We start from the raw sequence: 19,382 nt of genomic DNA on the forward strand, positions 1-19,382 counted from the left end.
CATGAATGATAATTCGGTCTATTGCCGGTTCATGCGCGCCTAACAACAATCTTTTCAAGTTTTCACTCTACCATATTTGAGTGTAAAAGCATAAGTAAAAACTTTATCGGTTGACTCTTTGCGTCACATATTATTGTGCTGAGTCAACTTTTGTAATAAAATTGTATTCTATGGTCTTTGGAGTCACATTGAAAATTTAAAATGGCGGATCCAGTATGGTGGACGAAAATTGCAAATTTGACCGAACAGGGTAAAAAAAAAAAAACTGTATGCAGGTGTTTTTGGGGTCACTGATTAGATTCGCCATACTGAATTTTCTAAATCTGAATTCAGGTTCGTAATCGGCAACCTCAAAAATCTCTGTACAGAGTTTTTTCTCCGGATTCGATCGAATTTGAAATTTTCATCCGCCATGTTGGATCTGCCATCTTGAATTTTGAACATCCGATTTCAGATTCGTAATCAGTGACCCCAAAAACTTATAATTTATGTAATACGTGTAAATGTGTAGAGGCGCAATTTTCTCAGAAATGAATTTTTCCTTCAATTTTCACGATTTATTTGCAACCATTTTGTTTCTAACAATCGCAATTTACATTACATCGCAACAAGTACCCTCGAGTATCGAAAACCTATTGGTATACTATCAGAAATAGCAAAAAATCGCACAGAAATATGTCGAAAAGTTCCCTAAATGTACAAAAAATGACACCATGACTGAAACGGTTAGGGAAAAAATCGCGTACAAACAGCAGCTCATTCCGTTAATGTTATGTCGCAATTATAAGCGGAACCCGGCCTTGCAGCCTCCCGCTAAAACTCTACACGCATACAATCTTCGAAATTCTGCTCAACTTTCGTTCCGCTCAGCCCCACTTATTGTCAGTGTGCCACGAACCTTTGAAGAGAACGGACGTACGCCGGCTCTCAATTCCGATAAGATCCACGTGCTCGCCTGCCGGTCTTTGGTGTTCGCAAATAAAAATTACCATTTACACGGCGAGCCGAGAATTTGAATGATAAGAATTTCGCTACTCGATTCAACGGGTTTTCACGCGATTCTCGACATAATACAGCGTGAACAACGCCAAATCGACGGCTGTGATGTGTGAATTTTTACCGTCGGCTACTGACCGAAGGCTCGTAGATTCGCCGCCTGTGTAATGCAAACAATTAATACCCAGAGGGGGCGACGCGAGGGGTCGGATCAACGAACAAGTCGATGATTCTGGCCGAGGGAATTGCACAACACGGCGACTTTCCCGTCGGCGGATGCCGGCAAATAGAACGGCTTAGTGAGTGTTCCTGCATCCGTGTACCAAGAGTGTGAAAAATCAAATCAAGCTGGTCCGGAGTTTTAAAAATGAAAGAAAAGCTTGGGAGGAAGAGTTGACTTTACAACGCTCTGCTCGTTGAAATCACATCTGCCCAAGTTGGTGTCTTTTACGTACAAGATAAATTGCTTGTGTAACTTTGAACAGGCGTAAGAACCACCAGACGACTCGCTGTTTACTGGATAAATAAACAACCAGCTCTAATTTACTATGCGAAAGACTCCGCGAATCCGATCTCACATGGACATTATTATACCGGTGACTTTTATCCTAACGATAATAAAATACTCTAAGCAGATCTCGCACTTTGGAGAAGTTCGTAGTTCGTTCAACTGACTGCTCCAGACGCTGTTGCTGATCTATTCATCCCAGGCACGATATATCTTTGATCAGGGTAAGTGAGAACGTATATTGTTCATTTCACAAACTGCGATTAAAAAATAAAATTCACCTTTGGTGCTTTGTATATCTAACCTACATTCGAGTATCTTACACTTGACTCGGAGATGAAAAAAAAATACTCCTTAATTCACCTTCAAGAAACGAGTTATTATCTCCAATAATGCCAAAGTAAACCACTGATTGGTCGGTTAAAACGATTCGATAATTATTTCAAATCAGCCTTATACTTTTACCTTGACTCCGAAATTTCACCGGAATAAAAACTGTTAGGAATAAAAAGCGAAGTGATTCCAGATAAAATCTCCAAAAGAATGCGGAATAAATTCGCGCGTCGTGAAAATTATATGGAGAGGTATAGATCGATCGTTCTATCGCAACGTGGGTGAAGACGAGGGATGGTGAAATTCTTGCACGGTTTAATTTGATTTTTATGACTAAACTGGTGTCGTATGATTTACGATCCTAACGTATTACGTAGGATGATCTCGCACCGACGATCCGCAGAGCCGAGTAATAAAATGAGTGAAAAAGATTTACCGTCAATATCGTTACACGTTTATTGAATCCCATACGTCATACGGATATAAGGGATTGACATCTACACAAGTGTACAGTATAGGTATAATGTAGTGTATACGATGGTTCTGGATAAAATCAGGAAGACGATCAAAATGTTTCGAACAGTTTACCCATCATGGGGCATACCTATACACAATTTGCATGAAACTGATCGAGATACTTGTATCGATATACGCTAAGCAGCTGGCGCATTTGTGTGGTTGCATCATGGATGTTTTTGTGCCTTCTATATACTGCAGGCTTATATTAACAAGATTTATCAATGTTTACTTCAAACGTCCGACGCATAACGAGCCATCAGTTAGATCCCAAGCACACAGCGTATCTACGTTATAGCGGGGTATATTAACCTCTGACCAACGAGTTTTCTTCGAGCAAAAAAAAGAAACGAGAAGAAATGTATGTCTGTAACAGACGGTCGGTTCTCCGCGCGCTTTCCGTTTCCGAATCGAGATTACAACTCTAACTCTGACTCTAATAAAAAAACAAACAAAAAACAATATGGTCATCGATTAGAAACCTCGATAGTATAATGTACACCATGTAACGTTACAAATTACGCGGTAGTAATACATCATATTATTATGCATAACCAATTCTGGGGACAGGATGGAGGAGATATGCGAGGAGGGGACCGTGTCTCGATTTCTGGGTACATGGCCCAGGCGTCACTTGATCTGGACGTGGAAAGCCGCGAATGGATCCTCAATAAGAATGACCGCAGCGTCGGGAACAACACCGAACAGGACCGAGTGCTCTGTGGAAGCTGCGAACATAGTCATTGCCATAATCGCCCTGATTCCACCCGCCCTACTGGTCATGTGGTACAAATGCGGGGAGAGGCAGAAGTGAGTTCTTGTTTTTTTGCTTCTCACAATTATTCAACACCCAATTTCGAAGGTCTGTATCGATTTCTCTTTACGATTCCAACGAAAAACAAAAAAAAAAAAAGAAAGCACTGATCAACAATTGATTGAGTATGCTGTTCGAGGGAGAAGAAATACTTTGTATCAACTACAAGATGGTGCGATACTATTCTGCTACACCAGCATCTCGGTGCATAAGTCATCCCGCAGCATGGCAGTAACTGCCCTTCCCCCCCCCCCCCCCCCCCTTTCCCTGTCCCATCATCCCAACGACTGGTTAGAAAGCATCTGACTACAGGGATTCCCCAATGCTCACTGGTGAGACAAACAAATTAACGTGCTCAAGAGCGTATTTTCAGTTGTTGTAAGGAGTGTATGTATGTACATAGATGCTTACGTACTTTCGAAGGCATTCGGAGGAGTCACGTGTGCATTTTTCGTTCAAACATATGTTGCAAGACATTCGTTACAACGGTTTAATTAATAGGAATTAGAAAAAACTCCAGAAACAATTCCGAGGAGAGATGAATCGGCTCGATGTGTGAGTCACTCAGTCCTCATCATGCAGCATCATATTGGATGAAATTATTGGCGTATAAGCGTAGAAGAAAAAGCGGGACTGATGAACGAGTCTAATTTAAATTCCAATACACACGCGCGTACAGAATTACGCGATTCTCGTGTATTGTACAAAGTATTTATGTAGATACGAGTGAATGCACGACGCGAAACGTGTGTAGCCTTGCCGTTATCGTGCCGGGTCAGATATCTACGTGTAAAACTTCTCACTGATTCCGACGCGTCTTCTTCGGATAGATACACGTGCATACAGCATTCGGCTACTTTTATTTTTATATTCACACACCAGACGCCGCGCATCGATGAGAAAGAAGTGGGTCGGTTCTCCTGGGTTCATCTGGAAGCTGCAGACTTAGCTCTTCTCTTCTAAAACCAGGAAAAACCCCGAAAGGTGATAAGCTGCAGGTACATACGTCTACAAGCACGTTTATCACAACGTCGACATCCTCGGAATTTGGTTTCTGATATGCGTGATAGATGTTCCTGTAGGTAATTCGGAGTGACTCACGAATGTATATTTACGATACGGTATCTACCTACAGAACGAGTTGCCAAACGGTGGGAGAGTTTGGAGGTATGTACATATTTGAAGCGTTTTCGGTATAGTTGGTGGAGCTATGTTTGAACTGTGATCAAAGCTATGAATGAAGCTGAACTGCACGTAAGCCGTTTGTTTCTATAAGCTTTTAAAGTGTACCGTGTGTTGTATAATCGATTCCCGGAGATTGAGGGTATTTGTTAAATCGCCTGTTTCTCCACTTAACCTCACGCCTAGATAAAAGTCTGCTAGCATTTACATTTTCAGGCGACAAGATGTACGCCGTTCCATTGGCAACGTCTAGATCCGAATATTAATTTTCGCAAAAATCGGCCAAGCCGTTCTTCTACGAAATTCAAGATGTAAAATTCTTCCGTCGTTCGTATATACATACATATTGATGCTATAAAAGCGTTCGTGCGAAAACGTGCTGTCAAGTTGAACCAGTTGATATTCTTCTCTCTTTTTTCTTTGAACCGACGACGTAATTTTGGTCGATGAGGAATTAGCCTTTTACCTACGATCGTGTGTCTAAAAGTGATGAGACTGTAAGAAGTCTGCGCTGTTTTGTTTTGCAGAAAGTGTGATGTCACCCATATAATAGATACAGGTGAGTATAATGTATTTGTTCGTCTTTTAACGTCTGTGTCACGAATGTTAATTATAATAAAGGAAGCCGCTGATGTCGGCGGGCAAACATAATCGAAAAGGACAGTTCAAACAAGCCATTAAGAACCTTGTTAAATCTGCTGTACGCAGCCGCTCACGCACTTGAGTGCGACAAAAATAAATACAGATAAATCTATTGAAACACTCTTACGACTGAAATAGAAATTCTCAATTTCAATTAAATCATCAACGATCTATGATCTATGATACGTGCAATACCACTTTTTGAAGAGGTTTTCTTCGGGTCGATCAGCGCTAATGCTCTCAATATTCGCCAATGTCGTAAGCCAAGCACCCCTCATCAGGTTCAGGGAAATGAAAATGAGGAAAAACAAAATGTACGCAGCTGGTTCTCGCACAAGAATGCACTATACATGTATAACCGCCTGTATACTCATCTGAGTTTGTTATATCTCTTCTTTTCTTAATTCCCGGTAGTGTGTACAACGCTACCTATTCTGTCATTCATCGTATCAGACACAATAAAAATTATTCAAGAATTTATACGTATAACTGCCACCAACAGAAACGTCAAATGTTATAATAAAGTGACTGCCATATGCCACCGCGTACAAGTGTTTACATTCAAACATTTATATGTTTATCAATATTTGTGATCGTTGGTAAAAAAAAGACTTGAATAACTTAGGTAAATATGAGTAATGTAGGAATTCTGTGTAAAAAAATCGCACGAATCGTGAATTAGGCGTGGAGCATTAGTATGGCGTGTTTTTAGTGTGACGCGATATTGAATAGAATTCAACGAATATGCGTTTCCGTAATTAAAACAACGACCGGAAACACCGTATTGTTTTTATATCTGACGTAGATGCTATAAGCTTCCGTATCACGTATGTACGTATATCTAATGTAATATCGGCGTAGCCATAGCCGAGTGTCTCTATCATAGATCGTTTATTGAGCCGATTGGTATGTATCTGTACAAACCTCACAGTAAAGAACGTCGGTCGCAAATGGCAAAAGCACCTCGCGATACAGCCGCCTACTCGTTAACAGGCGCCAATAAAAATTAAGCAAATGACACTTCAGAGCCGGCTGAAGTGAGAGGATTTCCCTCGTATAACAAAGTGAGCGGCTTGATCTCGGTATCGGCTTATTGGACCACGTGTAATGACTCATCGTCGAAAACTTCTTGGAACGAGAATTTAACAAGCGATAGTTAATTACGTATTACGCGGACATTGTTTTTCTCTAAATGACTATGTGGAGCAATAAAAATGTAGAGGAAAAGAGACACGGAGATACGGTCAAGTAGTAGACTGTATATACAGACAACTGGACAATTAAGCTCTTAACTTTGGACCTAAATGAAACTTTGTAGTGATTAAGAGTAGAGTTATTTTTCTAAAGTTGTATCTAGAGTGTTCAACATTGGAATGTTATTCAATTGTGAAAGCAGCTGAAAATTTGCTAAAGATTTCGAAACAGCTGCAAAAGGCGTCAGATTATAACTTTTTGACGAAAGTATAGCTTGGAATGAAGATGATCAATCATCTTTTCAGGACAAGCGGAAGCCTGCTACCTCTGCACAATGTTAGATCCCTGCTATGTCTTGGCCTGCTGTTATTCTTCCTACTGGACTTGTCGGAGAGTCTATTTGAGATGCGTCTGCTGCTTCCAATCCTGAGCATTATTCTGGTTCTGGTGTGCTGGACAGCACACAGAGCAATTGAGGTGTGGAATGGGATCGGGGTCATCGTTACTGCGGCTTCATTCGCAATGGTGGCCGTTGCGAGGGTCTGGAGGCTCATATACATCCACGGGTACGGTATTCCAATCCTTGTAACGCCCCGTTTCATCTTCCACAAACTTCCCATACATCCGTCAGTGACTTGTTCATTCGTTCCGTTAATTTACAGGCTCGGACTGACCTTCGCTCAGGCCAGAGTAACGGCGACGACAGGAGCTGCGGTCTGTTGCAGCCTTTTGGCGATCGTGGACACCTACGCGGTCTACAGACTGGTGAGTGTTTCGCCATTGTCGTTAGCTTGGAATTTGTTATCCACCCGTACGCGGGGCGGGATGTAGGAAATCGCTGAGAGATCGGAAACGGTGTTTGTTTTGAGAACCCCGCAATATTATGATATCCCGGAAGCCCATGCTGGAGAATGTCCAGCTACACGGTATGGCTGATGCTAAAACCGTATATCGGTGGCTCAGCGATTCTTGGAACTCGAAGGAAAATCTTTGGTGGGTTGGGTACTTATAGCCGGCGTGAATAAATTTCAAGGTGCAAAAGGACAGGAAGTACACCGTGCATCGACAGCAGAGCTCAAACATATCCTACAAGCACAGGGAGGCCCCGTTTCTCAGCAGGATAACGTTCCACTGGGTGGTCGAACTCTTGGGACGCGGTTACCAGGCCCCCCTGGATCTTCAGGACATCGGTGAGCTTCCGAGCGAGGAATCCACGCGGGTTCAGTTTGAGAAATTTTGGAAAATCTACAAGAAGGAAGTGCAGGTAACGCTCGCCATGTTTAGAGTAGAAACTGGAGTTTCGAACACCGGAGGTATCGTCTTTGTTATCTCGTTTCTGATCCTCGCAGCGGACAACCAGAGGCGGTAAATTCTCACTTTGGCGTTGCTTCTGGAAAAGGATTTGGCGCGGGTTTCTCATCGGTGGAATATTGAAGCTTTTCGGTGACGTCATGACGCTTGCGGGTCCAATGGCCATTTCTAGGATCATAAGCTATGTGGATACAGTGCAAAACGGGACAATCACGGACCGTGGCGTTAGGATTAAGGTAGAATCGGTCAAGTCTTGACCACCACCTTTCAATGCAGACCACATCTACTCATTTTTATCTTTCATATTTTTCCTATATCCGAAATCACACAGAGTTTCGTCACCCTTGACGAACTCATGCAGAATGGCTATTTCCTGGGTCTGCTGGTCTTCCTGGCGGCCGTATTGCAGAGCACCTTCAGCCAGGCCTCGACCCACATTCTCAACGTCGAGGGAATCCACCTACGAACCGCTCTCCAGGTACCAAAACCACGTAGCACACTGGCTTAAACCGCTTCTGTGTTGCATTCATTCATTCATTCACTCAACAACGATCGTTTCCATTCCGCAGGCTTTGGTCTACGACAAAGCCCTCCGAATGTGTTCGTGGAACATCGCTGAGGAGGAGAAAGTCCCTGACACCAGAGAGAAAGAGGGGGGCGATGGAAAGACTCATCAAACCGCCCCCGATATCGGGACACTGACCAACCTCATGGCCGAAGATGCGTACAACGTGATGGGCTTCTTCTGGATCGGTCATTACACTTGGGCTGTACCTGTCAAGGTGCGTATTTGGTTTCTCGAAGCCGCAGCCGTGTTTCTTTCGACGGATAAATCTTAGAGGTGACTGATCTCCAACTCCATCGCAGATATCCGCGATTATTTTCCTGGTCTACCTGAAGCTTGGTATCAGCGCGATAATCGGTGCTATTTGCTGCATTCTGATCGTCACTCCGATGCAGCTTTATCTCGGCAAACGAATGTCGGCCAATTCCGAAGTGATGGCGGTACGTCTTTCTTCTATTAGTCATCGCGGATTCAGTTCTTAATTCACGGTTTTAATTCAGGAACGCAGCGACGCTCGTTTGAGACTCATGAACGAAGTTCTCCAAGGAATAAGACTTATCAAGCTCAGAGCTTGGGAAGATCTCTTCAAGGACAGAATTGGTCAGAGTCGAAACAAGGAACTGAAACTCTTGGACCGCGATTCGTTTTACTGGGCTTTGATAAGTGAGTAACTGTAGGAAATTAAAAAATAGTTTGTAAAGTAATTGCGAATATTTCTTCCTCGTAGCGTTTCTCACTCACGCGTCATCCGTCTTGATGACCCTCGTCACCTTCGGTATCTACTTCTGGGTTGAGGAACGTAAACCTGACGCTGGAAACGTGTTCGCCAGTCTCGCTCTGTTTTCACAACTCACCGTCCCACTCTGTATATTTCCAGTTATCATCCCAATTATCATTCACGCAAAGGTAAGCTGAATCTAAAGCCATTCCCTCTCACATCGCATCAGCGGCATAGTTGACAGAGATTCGTCTTTTTCTAAGATCTCAACTACGAGACTAGAAGACTTTCTCCAACTACCGGAAACCGTCAACATTCTGCCTGAAAATGATTCGAAATCAGCCGATGGGAGGGTCGAGAGACCGAAAATTTCCGATGTGAGTTGATTTTTAAAATTAATTTCTTAATCTAAGTCGTGCAGAACGCGAAAAAAAATGTTTCAACTGGAAAATGGTTCATCAAAGGCAGAGGTGGGCAAGATACATAACGAGTTGAGCTTCGGAGATCTGGACAATATTGAGGAAGGTGAGGAAGATCATAATTCGTCGGAATCAGTCTTCTTCAAGGAGCCGGAAACTTCAGGAACGATATTGAGTGTTGATGGTGTATTCTCCTGGGGTTCTGAAGAGAATCAGCTAGTCATCGAGAATCTGAAATTTCCACAAGGTAGGCAGTTTACTGAATATTTGCGCTATCCAATGTCTCGTAATTCGAAATATTCTTACAAATTCGTCATGCGTGTTTCGCAGGTAAACTTACACTGATCGTTGGAAGAATCGGAACTGGAAAAACTTCCCTACTGTTAGCTAGTCTAGGAGAGATTCCTACGGTTCGAGGATCAGTGGAATGGTCTAAGTGAGTGTCACGCGAAGTAAAAACAACAATTTTCATTTTTCTTTATTCATTTACTTCTGATTGAAGGGACATAAAAATTGCATACGTATCGCAAAAACCATGGCTGCAGAATGCTACCCTGAGGGAAAACATTCTCTTTGGTTCGGACTTTCGACCATCAAGGTATCGCAGCGTTTTACGAGCGTGTGCCCTTCAGGATGACATCGCAATTCTACCCGCTGGAGACCTCACGAGGATCGGCGAGAAGGGTATCAATCTCAGCGGTGGCCAAAAGCAGCGGATATCCATTGCGAGAGCTATATACAGCGATGCTGATACAATAATATTGGTCAGTACTTGAATTTTTTCATGATTGCGATGCGTCGTTGACATTTTCAAACCTACGGAAACATCTTCGAACTAACTAATCGTAAAATTTTACCCGAAGGACGATCCTCTGTCAGCCTTAGATCAGCAAGTGGGACATCAGGTATTCGACCATGGTATCCAGAGGCTTCTTCTGGGCAGAGGGAGAACGGTAATCATGGTAACCCATATGCTGGAGTTGATATCAGCCGCCGACCACGTCAGTATTCGTCTTCATCTACCTGATAATGAGTCAAGGAGAGAGATACGGAATTTATAGATCTTGTCTCGGCAGATCGTTGCCATGGAGGGATGCAGGGTTCGCTCCGTGGGTTCGAAGACGGCGATCGAAGTTTCCGATCCAGAACTGGCCGCGGAGTGGAGAGAGGCTGCGAGGCGAAAAGACAGCCAGTCGAAAGTCCAGAAGTCAGCAAAAGATCGATGGTCTTTGGTCAGACTAGTTTCGAGGATTGGGATAAACCTCCAGCGTTCCATCAACGCGGAAGATGGTTCTTGGAGTACAGACCAGGACGCGAATGTGGTGAGTATAATTGCGAATGATGCGTATATTTCACATAATTCGTAGTCCAGAGTCGAAGAAAGGATTGCCCGAATGTAAAGTGTGTCTCTTTTCAATTCTTGAGACGCCGTCAGCGTTCGTTCCTCTCAGAACGAGGCGGTCGACACTTCACGGTTCCCGATATCTCGCCCACGATCTCACCGACCTTCCGGTACCCACAGAAGAGTGGAGCGTCGTCAGAAAACGATCGAAAAAGCACAAGAACGCTGCCAGGGCGACCAGTCTTCAACCCCCTAAACATCCTCCCCCGGTTTTAAGGCAGAGTAGCACCCCGACCATACTTGAAAGCCAAATGACCCACTCAAGGTGATTAAGAAACCGGTATTCAAGTAGATAACGGGATCTCGGGGAGAAGCGGAAATTATATTGATAGAAATAAGGAAGTGCCCTGAGCTTCAGTTCATTCCGTAATCACACAATATTTAGAACCAAGATAAATCTTGGGGGTGAAAAATGATTGAGATAAACTTACATCGTGTTGCAGGAGACGGTATAACACCTTGGACAGTGGGCAACAGAACGGTACTCTGAAGCAGATATTTTCCGGCAGGTAAGTAGAACGTCTAGTGAATAGATAATAGACAGGACAGATATGCGATGGCGGTTTTAACACCAAAATCGTATTGCTGCACGATTGGTTGTACACAAAATTCTTCAAACTTTCTGCTACTAGGACTACGCCGTCTCAGGAATGGGAACATCAGCCGATGAAGAGGCTCCTGTCTTCAGAATCTGGCTACACGGATGAGACTGACGAAGACTATGACGGTGAGTGAAAATATTCTACAATTGGAAAAGTTTTATACAAGAGTAAAAAATGGTTTAAACTAGTTCGTGTCGAAGATAGTGCGAGTTTGATATTGAAAACGTACGCCTGACGCAGGGACTTCGAATCCGAAGAATGCAGGTGGTGAAGACACGGAGTACGATCAGGATTTAAGCGGCCTGGTGACGGTTAGTGTCTGCGGCGATTATCTGAGAGCCGGAGGCGTCGGTCCCAACCTGATTTACATCAGCGTGGCTCTGCTTTGCCAAGCGGTTCGCGTCTACACGGATATCTGGCTGAGCGACTGGACCCACCAAGGAAGTCATCACGACGCTACTTCGGATCTTCACGAAGAGGTAAGAATTCTACGAATAGCAGCTGAGTCTTTTGCTGAGTAGGAAAAGCACAGTTCATTCAGAGATTTAACTGGTCACGTTACTCTATGACACCTACAGACCATATTCTACTTTCGCGTCTACATCGCCCTCTCCGTAAGCTCGATCCTTCTCGCCGTGGTTTACAGCGCCGCTGGACAGTGGGCGGGGGCAAGAGCTCGACGACGACTTCACCAGGAGGCGGTGACTGGGATACTAGAAGCACCCTTGGTCTTCTTCGAACGGACACCGATCGGCAGGATCCTTAACAGCTTCAGCGCGGACATGGGAGTGATTGACAAGGTGAGGGTGCGGGATGATCGAGAGCTGGAGATCGGGATGGCCTTGGATATCTAATTTAATAATCATTATCGTTTTCCGGTTAGAAACTGTCGACGGTGGTCCAGAGGACGACGGGATTCGTATTACTCTGCGGATCGGCGATGCTCGTGAACGTCATTATCTCGCCTTGGTTTCTGGCCGCCGCTGTTCCAATCTGCTTCGCCTACTTCCTGGTGCAGCGATTCTACAGACGGAGTGCTCGGGAGCTCCAAAGGCTCGACGGAAGCACCCGAGGCCCAGCGGCCGCCCACTTTTCCGAGACTTTGGCCGGCCTCGCGACCCTCAGAGCCTCGAAACAGGAGGATCGGTTCATGGACGAGATGGTCGAGCACTTGGACTCGAACACGAACGCATTTCTCATACTCAACACGAGCAGTCGATGGCTCGGGATCGCCCTGGTTAGAACAATTACCGCTGGGAAAAAACGCTGCCTGACGATACTTGTACTTGGCTTTTTGATTCGGAAGTTTGGAATATAACTTCAAGTCTTTTTTTTCAGGATTATCTCGGGGCGGTGATTGTCGGAGCTTCAATTTTCGCCGCCATTATGTCCGCCGAGCTTTATCCCAGCCGTGTTACTCCGGCCCTGGTCGGTCTCGCTGTCAACTACACCCTCCTGGTACCCATCTACCTCAATTGGGTCGTTAAATTTGTTTCCGACATTGAAATGTACATGGGGAGCGTTGCGCGGCTCAGTGCCTACACGAAAACACCCAGAGAAGAATATCGGGATGACGGTAAGTCGCTTTTTCTTTTACACCTCACTCTGTCCTCACATTTTCACTGAAGTTTTTGTTTCTTCTACCGTTTCAAACGGGATACTAACTTACAAATAAATTTCATATCTGCACCCTTTATCTGTTTCACTTTGCAGGCCAGGCCGTACCAGGAACTTGGCCCGAAAGTGGGGAAGTCCTTTTCGAAAACGTATCTTTGCGATACGGCACGGAAGGGGAACCGATTGTGACAAATCTCCAGCTGTTGATACCAGCCAGACAGAAAGTTAGCGGTCATTCGGATATTGAACGATGAATTGGCAAATAATAATCGTTAATCAAATGGAACAACTAATTAAAATAGTAACGTTATTTCAGCTTGGTATCTGCGGAAGAACAGGAAGCGGAAAGTCATCGGCGGCGATGTCCCTCTTCCAATTTGTCCAAGTATACGAAGGGCGTATTCTCGTAGACGGCGTCGATATCCACAGAATTCCACTTCGTCTGCTGCGATCCCGAATCTCTGCCATCCCTCAGGATGTTATTCTATTCAGCGGTACAATCAGAGAGAATCTCGATCCCCTTGGTCACCATTCGGACGATGAGTTATGGGCCGCCCTCGAACTCGCCCAGATCAAGGATATCGTTAAGACTTGCCCCGAGGGACTGAGTGAGTGTCCCAGTTACGGTAATAACGATTTTTATATCCTTATTCTCATGCTTCTGACCTTCCGCAGACACCGAGGTCCGGGAAGGCGGTGAAAATTTCTCCGCGGGACAACGTCAGTTGTTAAGCATGGCCAGAGCGACTCTTCGAAGGTCGTCGATCGTCGTCCTTGACGAAGCGACCAGCGCGCTCGATGCCGTGACTGAAAAATCAGTCCTCACGGGAATGGCGACCTCGTTCAGGGACAGAACGGTCATCACGATAGCGGTGAGTTGGTTGTTTTTTTTTTTTTTTTTGTTTTTTTTCTTCTTACCGTCAGGGATTAACTCCTGCGGTGACAATTTTTCACCACTGTCATCCTGATAATACGTATGGCTCTGCAGCATCGAGTGGCGTCGCTTCTTGACTGTGACCGCGTTGTCGTTTTCGATGGCGGCCGCGTCGTCGAGGATGGACCACCGAAAGATCTGCTTCGCCGTCCAACTGGCGTCTTCTCGGCCATGCTAAAATCGTCCGAGGAATCCATAGACAAAGCTTAGGAGCCGTAGGATCGGGAACTCGGGTATTATAGAATTTTGAAGACGTGGCAGGACTAATTGGTTTGTCGCACTGAAGTGTGAAGTCAAGTATTACATTGTTTATGTATTTATACGTAATAGGTATATAAATATACCTATATATATATACATATTATATATTTGTAAAATTGTCCTCTCTATTTTATATTTTATACATGTATACTATAGCAGCTAATACAACACTCAGGTTACATAATTTTTAACATCGATAATATACATACATATCCGTATAGATATCCATATGGGTGTATACTTTAATTCAATCCTATCTTGAGGTTCATAGAACAGCATAAACATTGCGGTATTAGAAAACAATAGCCATCGAGTTACCTGAAGAATCGGTAGTTTAACCGATAGCGCTTATCTCCGGCGACTGCGTTGACAGTGGAACGTTAACCACGATGTACAAAATATCGAACGTGATTATTTTCAACCAACGCTACGCAATTGTTATACATGTTATTACCATCGCGTTCACAATTGTTCAATTTCCATTCCGTTACTCTTAAGTTGAAAAATATGATATACTTGACGCGTGTACAGACATGATACAGACACTTGTATTAAAAAATGTACATCAACCCAAAAATCATCTTGTTACATAGTTTGTACAAAATTCCACTTCGCCTACGCTGTTCGTACTTACATCAGGTAATTATCGGTATCTGTGAATGAATTTGCGTGAATCTATTTGTAAATAATATTCGAAAAAGGTATCTAAATATTTTTAACTTGCGACAACGAATGCAGACTTATATTTTTCTAGGGAATTAACGACGAAAGTTGGAAATATTCACGAATGTTACTTATACCTACAACCAAGAGCGCAAGGTGTTGAATGATAATATAATTAGCCGCGATCGAAGACGCTATCTATGAGCAAACGGTGTCTCTGCCGCTGCTAGTGTAGCCGGATTGTTATTCCGCTTAGTCACCTGGAGGCCGGCCAGACGATAACAGCTATAGTGAAACTTTTCTTCATTCTCTGAGTGTGAACCGAGGCGGAGAGTGGAGGAAATTAACAACACAAAGTGGTTCGTTTCCGTACCGGGAATACGCCTATAATCTCGCATAATTTTTAATCAAACATTTTTTATCAACAATCCCGTTACCCCCGTCATGACGGTTCTGGACCCTAGTTGTTTTCCCAATCCCGCGAGTCTCGAAACGAATGAGCATGTTCCAATGTCGGCTGATTCGCTACCACGAGTACAAAATATAAGGTGATAATATAACGGGCGGGTAATTTAATCAGTTTAATTTAGTGCGGATTAATAGTGCTGAGAGTGAACGATATATATTTGCGTAACAATTTGTAGGTCTCTTTGATTTTTACATTCACATACAAATCCCGCCGTCTCTGGGCATTTTCAACATTTTCTTTTCCGCGTAAGAATAAATTACAATATAAAAAAAATTTCAAAAGATCTTACTGAAACGGAAACGAAAAATAAGGTAAGCGTCTAGATGTTAATTATTCTCATCGTGTTACATTGCCAATAATTTCCCTGTACTCCAGACCTTGTTTCATTTACGTTTTACTTCCATTATTATTTACAAATTTCCACACGCGACAACATTCGTTCCACTAGATTATTGTCTATGGAAAATACCATAGATGCTCTTCAAACTCATTGGATTCTGTCTACCTGAATGTTGGAATAAGCGAGTAAGTCAGGGTCGATCTGTAATGTTGTAAAATGATTTCTTTGTGATGATAACTGGGACCGACAAACATTGTACAGGTGCAAGTTATATATAGAACTGTTATTATCATGATTTTTATACGCCTGCATTGATCAGTTGAACACAGATGCGCACGATCGATAAATATAGTTAAATTAATTAAACGGTTGTGAACTTTGAACGCTAACGATGTATGTACAACTACTATTTCTAGTTGCAACAGGTGAAGTCGAATTCCAGAACTATCACGCAGACCACAGCGGTGAAAATACCTTTGAAAATAAATTATACATGTCGAAATATATTACGCCCTCTCTGTGTTCTTTTTTTTTTATTGTTTTTTTTTTCTCCTTCAGTCACTAACGATTTACGTAGTTGTTTTTCTTCGACCGCAATAATTAGTTGAACGGTGTAACTGAATCTGAATTCCTACAGCCAGTACTATATTTCGCTTTAGAATAATTTTATTTCACAAACCACGATAACAAAATTGCTCAAGCCTCGTATGGCAAAACGGCAATCAGTCAGAATGTACGCCCCTGTTAATGATACCTAATACACTCTGTATCGATATCTGTATTATACAACGTGTCAGATATTTATTATTACATAAATCTACCGACTTAACAATAAACGAATTTATTTTCTAGATTCTTTGGAGAGCGTGACTTATCTATTTTTTTCTATTTATAGTTTATAGGGAGGTAACGTATAAGGTGGCGATTAAACTCGAAGCAAAAACTTATCATCTCGAACTCCGTAAAGTTCCCACAGAAAAAAATCATCAGCAGTTAAATGGTAGTAAAAGTCATAGCAGTTCGTTACATAAACTCGTGCCACGGCTTTAAGCGATTTTCGGAAAAGCAATAAAGAGAAAGGGAAAAAAATACATCGCTGCCATCGTCGATTGTCAAGAGCTGAGGGATCAATTTAAACTCAATTTGCGTTATCAGTATCTTTTTGTGTGTATTTTTACTATCGTCACTTCTTGTCTCTCTTTATCAACCGATTCGTTATGGCCTATCATATTTCCCGATGAAAAATTGGCCAATTAATCACACACCTTTGTTATAAACGGTTCAAAGATACGAAGCACACGCAAGAGAGACGGGGAAAGGGAATATGTCAAATATCGCGTCGAGTATCCGGAAATAATTATAATACAACAGTGTAACAGTGCAAGGTGTTAAAATTTTAACGTCAGTCAAGGTTCGTTAATAACGGACAAAGAGAAAAATGTATTGAGAAAAGGAAATAAAAAAATTATCATCTAATGGCCAAGGGGAGGAAATTCCTGAATCATAACCGAGCGACGACGTCGACTCTCCGAGTTACCGTCACTTGGAGATAAAATAATTATACAGCTGTTGATATTACACTTCGCCTTCTTATCAGGTAGATAAGATTTCCGTGTCTTCGTTGGGCCAAAGATTTTAGTCCGATTCTAGCAACGGTGAGAGGCTGAACCACCTGCGTGAAAATCCGACTCCGAAACGTGGAATTCTCCAACAACCCCGGTGAGTCAGTCTTTCCTTTGATCGATTATTCAATTTTTCCCTTCCGTCTCCAATCGTTGTTCTTCTTATAACTTTTTCTACTTGTTCCTGATGGTTCCTGATTATTTTATTCTGCCGTAACGCAATGCAAATTCGAACCTTACGGTTGTTAATTCTTGGACACGCTTCACCTTCTTGCTGTAACCTGAATCTTTTCAATTTTGTAAAATTACGTGTCAATCTCGTCCAGGCATCATTGATTTTCGCTTAAAGTTGTGTAATTGTTCGCCTATCACTTTTAATACCGATAAAATTTCTCCACCCAGCCACTTTCAATTCGTACATACAAACATTGCGATAATGTTTTTCGTTTTTATCGTGCGATTAAACTACAAGATCTCCTGTTGTGTGAATGATCGAATTCCATCGCGGGATTCGCAGTCCGCGGATTTGAATATTTCTATTATCTTATCCGTAGTCCGCGGCTTGGAGTCGGCGCGTAAAATTTTGAGATTGTGACAGCAGGGATATTATATATCGATTACAGGATGCGTTTTGAGGATAATGATTATTTCAAAATCATTCAACGAACGGCGATTAGTCTTTCACGCAGGATTCAAAATGAGCCGATATCCTGATCTAAACGGCAAATGGCCACTTCGGCCAAATATTCGCTATTTATTATCGACAACTGATATTTGCCATCAATAAGGCACGATGCGTTCAAATTTCCTCACAAGTGAAAGGATTCAGATTTTCGTCCCCTTCCTCACATTCTTCGTTTTCGTTTTTTATCAAAAGTTTTTAAATTGTGGATTTGCGCCTGACGTGCAAAAGCAAAGAAGAACCGAGGTACCCAGATACGATGTTTCACGTGATATATTTTACTCTTCTCGAAATGGCAACACTTCTGTTCGTTATGATCATTACGCATCCCGGGCGCGGAGCGACGGTCGCGTGATTTTCTCGTTTAAACAAATTAAAGAATCTTTACTCGACGCACTTCGCACGTATGTACATAACTTAGCCATTGTTTTTTCAGTACATAGTATACATACATGTAATCTCAGTTATCAGCCGTGACGTCACTGCAGGAGCCCGACTGCGAGACCGATAGCAAATAATACTGCAGAGTTCCCCATTTGAAAACCGGTATCGCATCACGCTGCGACTCCCATTCGCGTTCCTTTATTCCCCGCAGGATTTAGTTGCATAACCAATTATTCAATTTACCACCGGCGTTGCATCAATCGTGTTCTCCGGTTTATGGGATAGTAACTTTAACGAATCTATAAGTAACTTTAACGAATGAAGAAAGTACAGAGTCTGCAATTCGTCCCATCGTCAGACAATTGTTACTTTGTTTTCGAAATAATCCAATTTCGTGCTGATTAATCGTGCTTATTTCACGCATCACAGTGAATATAAAATGGAACGCCTTTAATCGTTCTCCAGAATAGTGATAGAAACGATGATACAAGCTTGGGGATGAGCAACTACACATTTGAAATTGTTCTTAGCAACCAGATGAATCGATTCAGTGTTGTGTACAATTTTTTTTATCTACACAATCGACAATCCGTGTTGTTGTTTTTATACGGTTTATACCCTTGGGATAATCAGCCAGGGAATAAAACTAATTGTAATGTAACCATAACAATCTACGGAGGACAATGAGAGACTCCGTCGTTGTTTGCAGTGTTATTCAACAACGTTGAAGACGACTCTGTAAGTGTTAATATATTCCCTCAACGTGCAGATCGCAAGTTTGTATTATACGATATAGGCATACCCATATTTATGCAAATTAGTTTTAGAGACATGTGACTGTTTTTCACGAGACTTGTTCGCATCCGTCACGTAGCCTCGAGACTATACGTCCACATGTCTTCCTTCCAAGTGTCGTTCAGCTTTTTAAACTAATGGTGAATTCGGAGATACGAAAATGAAAAAAAGAACCAGACCAATTTCTTTCATCCCCGGTAAATTCAAATTAGCAGGGCCTAAAGAGCGTGCGTGGTTTTCTGACTGATTAGGCTGTGAGCCTTAGACTGAAAAGACGAAAGCACTTCTCAAATAATGTACTGCATAAAGTGGATGAATTGCGACTGTCCCTCACATATCCGTGGTCATAATCACTCTTGTATTTCTGTAGTCCACAGATACATCCGAACTTGTTTAGCTTTGGGATGACAGAC

General features: G+C 42.7%; 1 protein-coding gene across 1 annotated transcript; it reads left to right on the forward strand.

Moving 5' to 3' along the window:
• The first annotated feature begins 874 nt into the window (after window positions 1-874).
• LOC107225028 (ATP-binding cassette sub-family C member Sur) lies at window positions 875-19,357 on the forward strand. The gene is made up of 30 exons (XM_015665331.2): window positions 875-1,728; window positions 2,924-3,163; window positions 6,491-6,751; window positions 6,848-6,950; window positions 7,219-7,449; window positions 7,535-7,732; window positions 7,828-7,974; window positions 8,066-8,278; window positions 8,364-8,501; window positions 8,562-8,724; window positions 8,789-8,967; window positions 9,043-9,156; window positions 9,244-9,445; window positions 9,529-9,634; window positions 9,701-9,962; window positions 10,062-10,199; window positions 10,275-10,520; window positions 10,624-10,865; window positions 11,044-11,109; window positions 11,233-11,327; window positions 11,443-11,681; window positions 11,781-12,002; window positions 12,086-12,439; window positions 12,541-12,778; window positions 12,916-13,043; window positions 13,136-13,427; window positions 13,495-13,691; window positions 13,808-15,457; window positions 17,084-17,205; window positions 19,340-19,357. The coding sequence occupies exons 2-28, from the start codon at window positions 2,925-2,927 to the stop codon at window positions 13,961-13,963; spliced, it is 5,169 nt and encodes a 1,722-aa protein (XP_015520817.1). The 5' UTR covers window positions 875-1,728; window position 2,924; the 3' UTR covers window positions 13,964-15,457; window positions 17,084-17,205; window positions 19,340-19,357.
• Window positions 19,358-19,382: the final 25 nt, after the last annotated feature.

Source organism: Neodiprion lecontei, chromosome 5, assembly GCF_021901455.1.
Source record: "Neodiprion lecontei isolate iyNeoLeco1 chromosome 5, iyNeoLeco1.1, whole genome shotgun sequence".
NCBI classification, from domain to species: domain Eukaryota; kingdom Metazoa; phylum Arthropoda; class Insecta; order Hymenoptera; family Diprionidae; genus Neodiprion; species Neodiprion lecontei.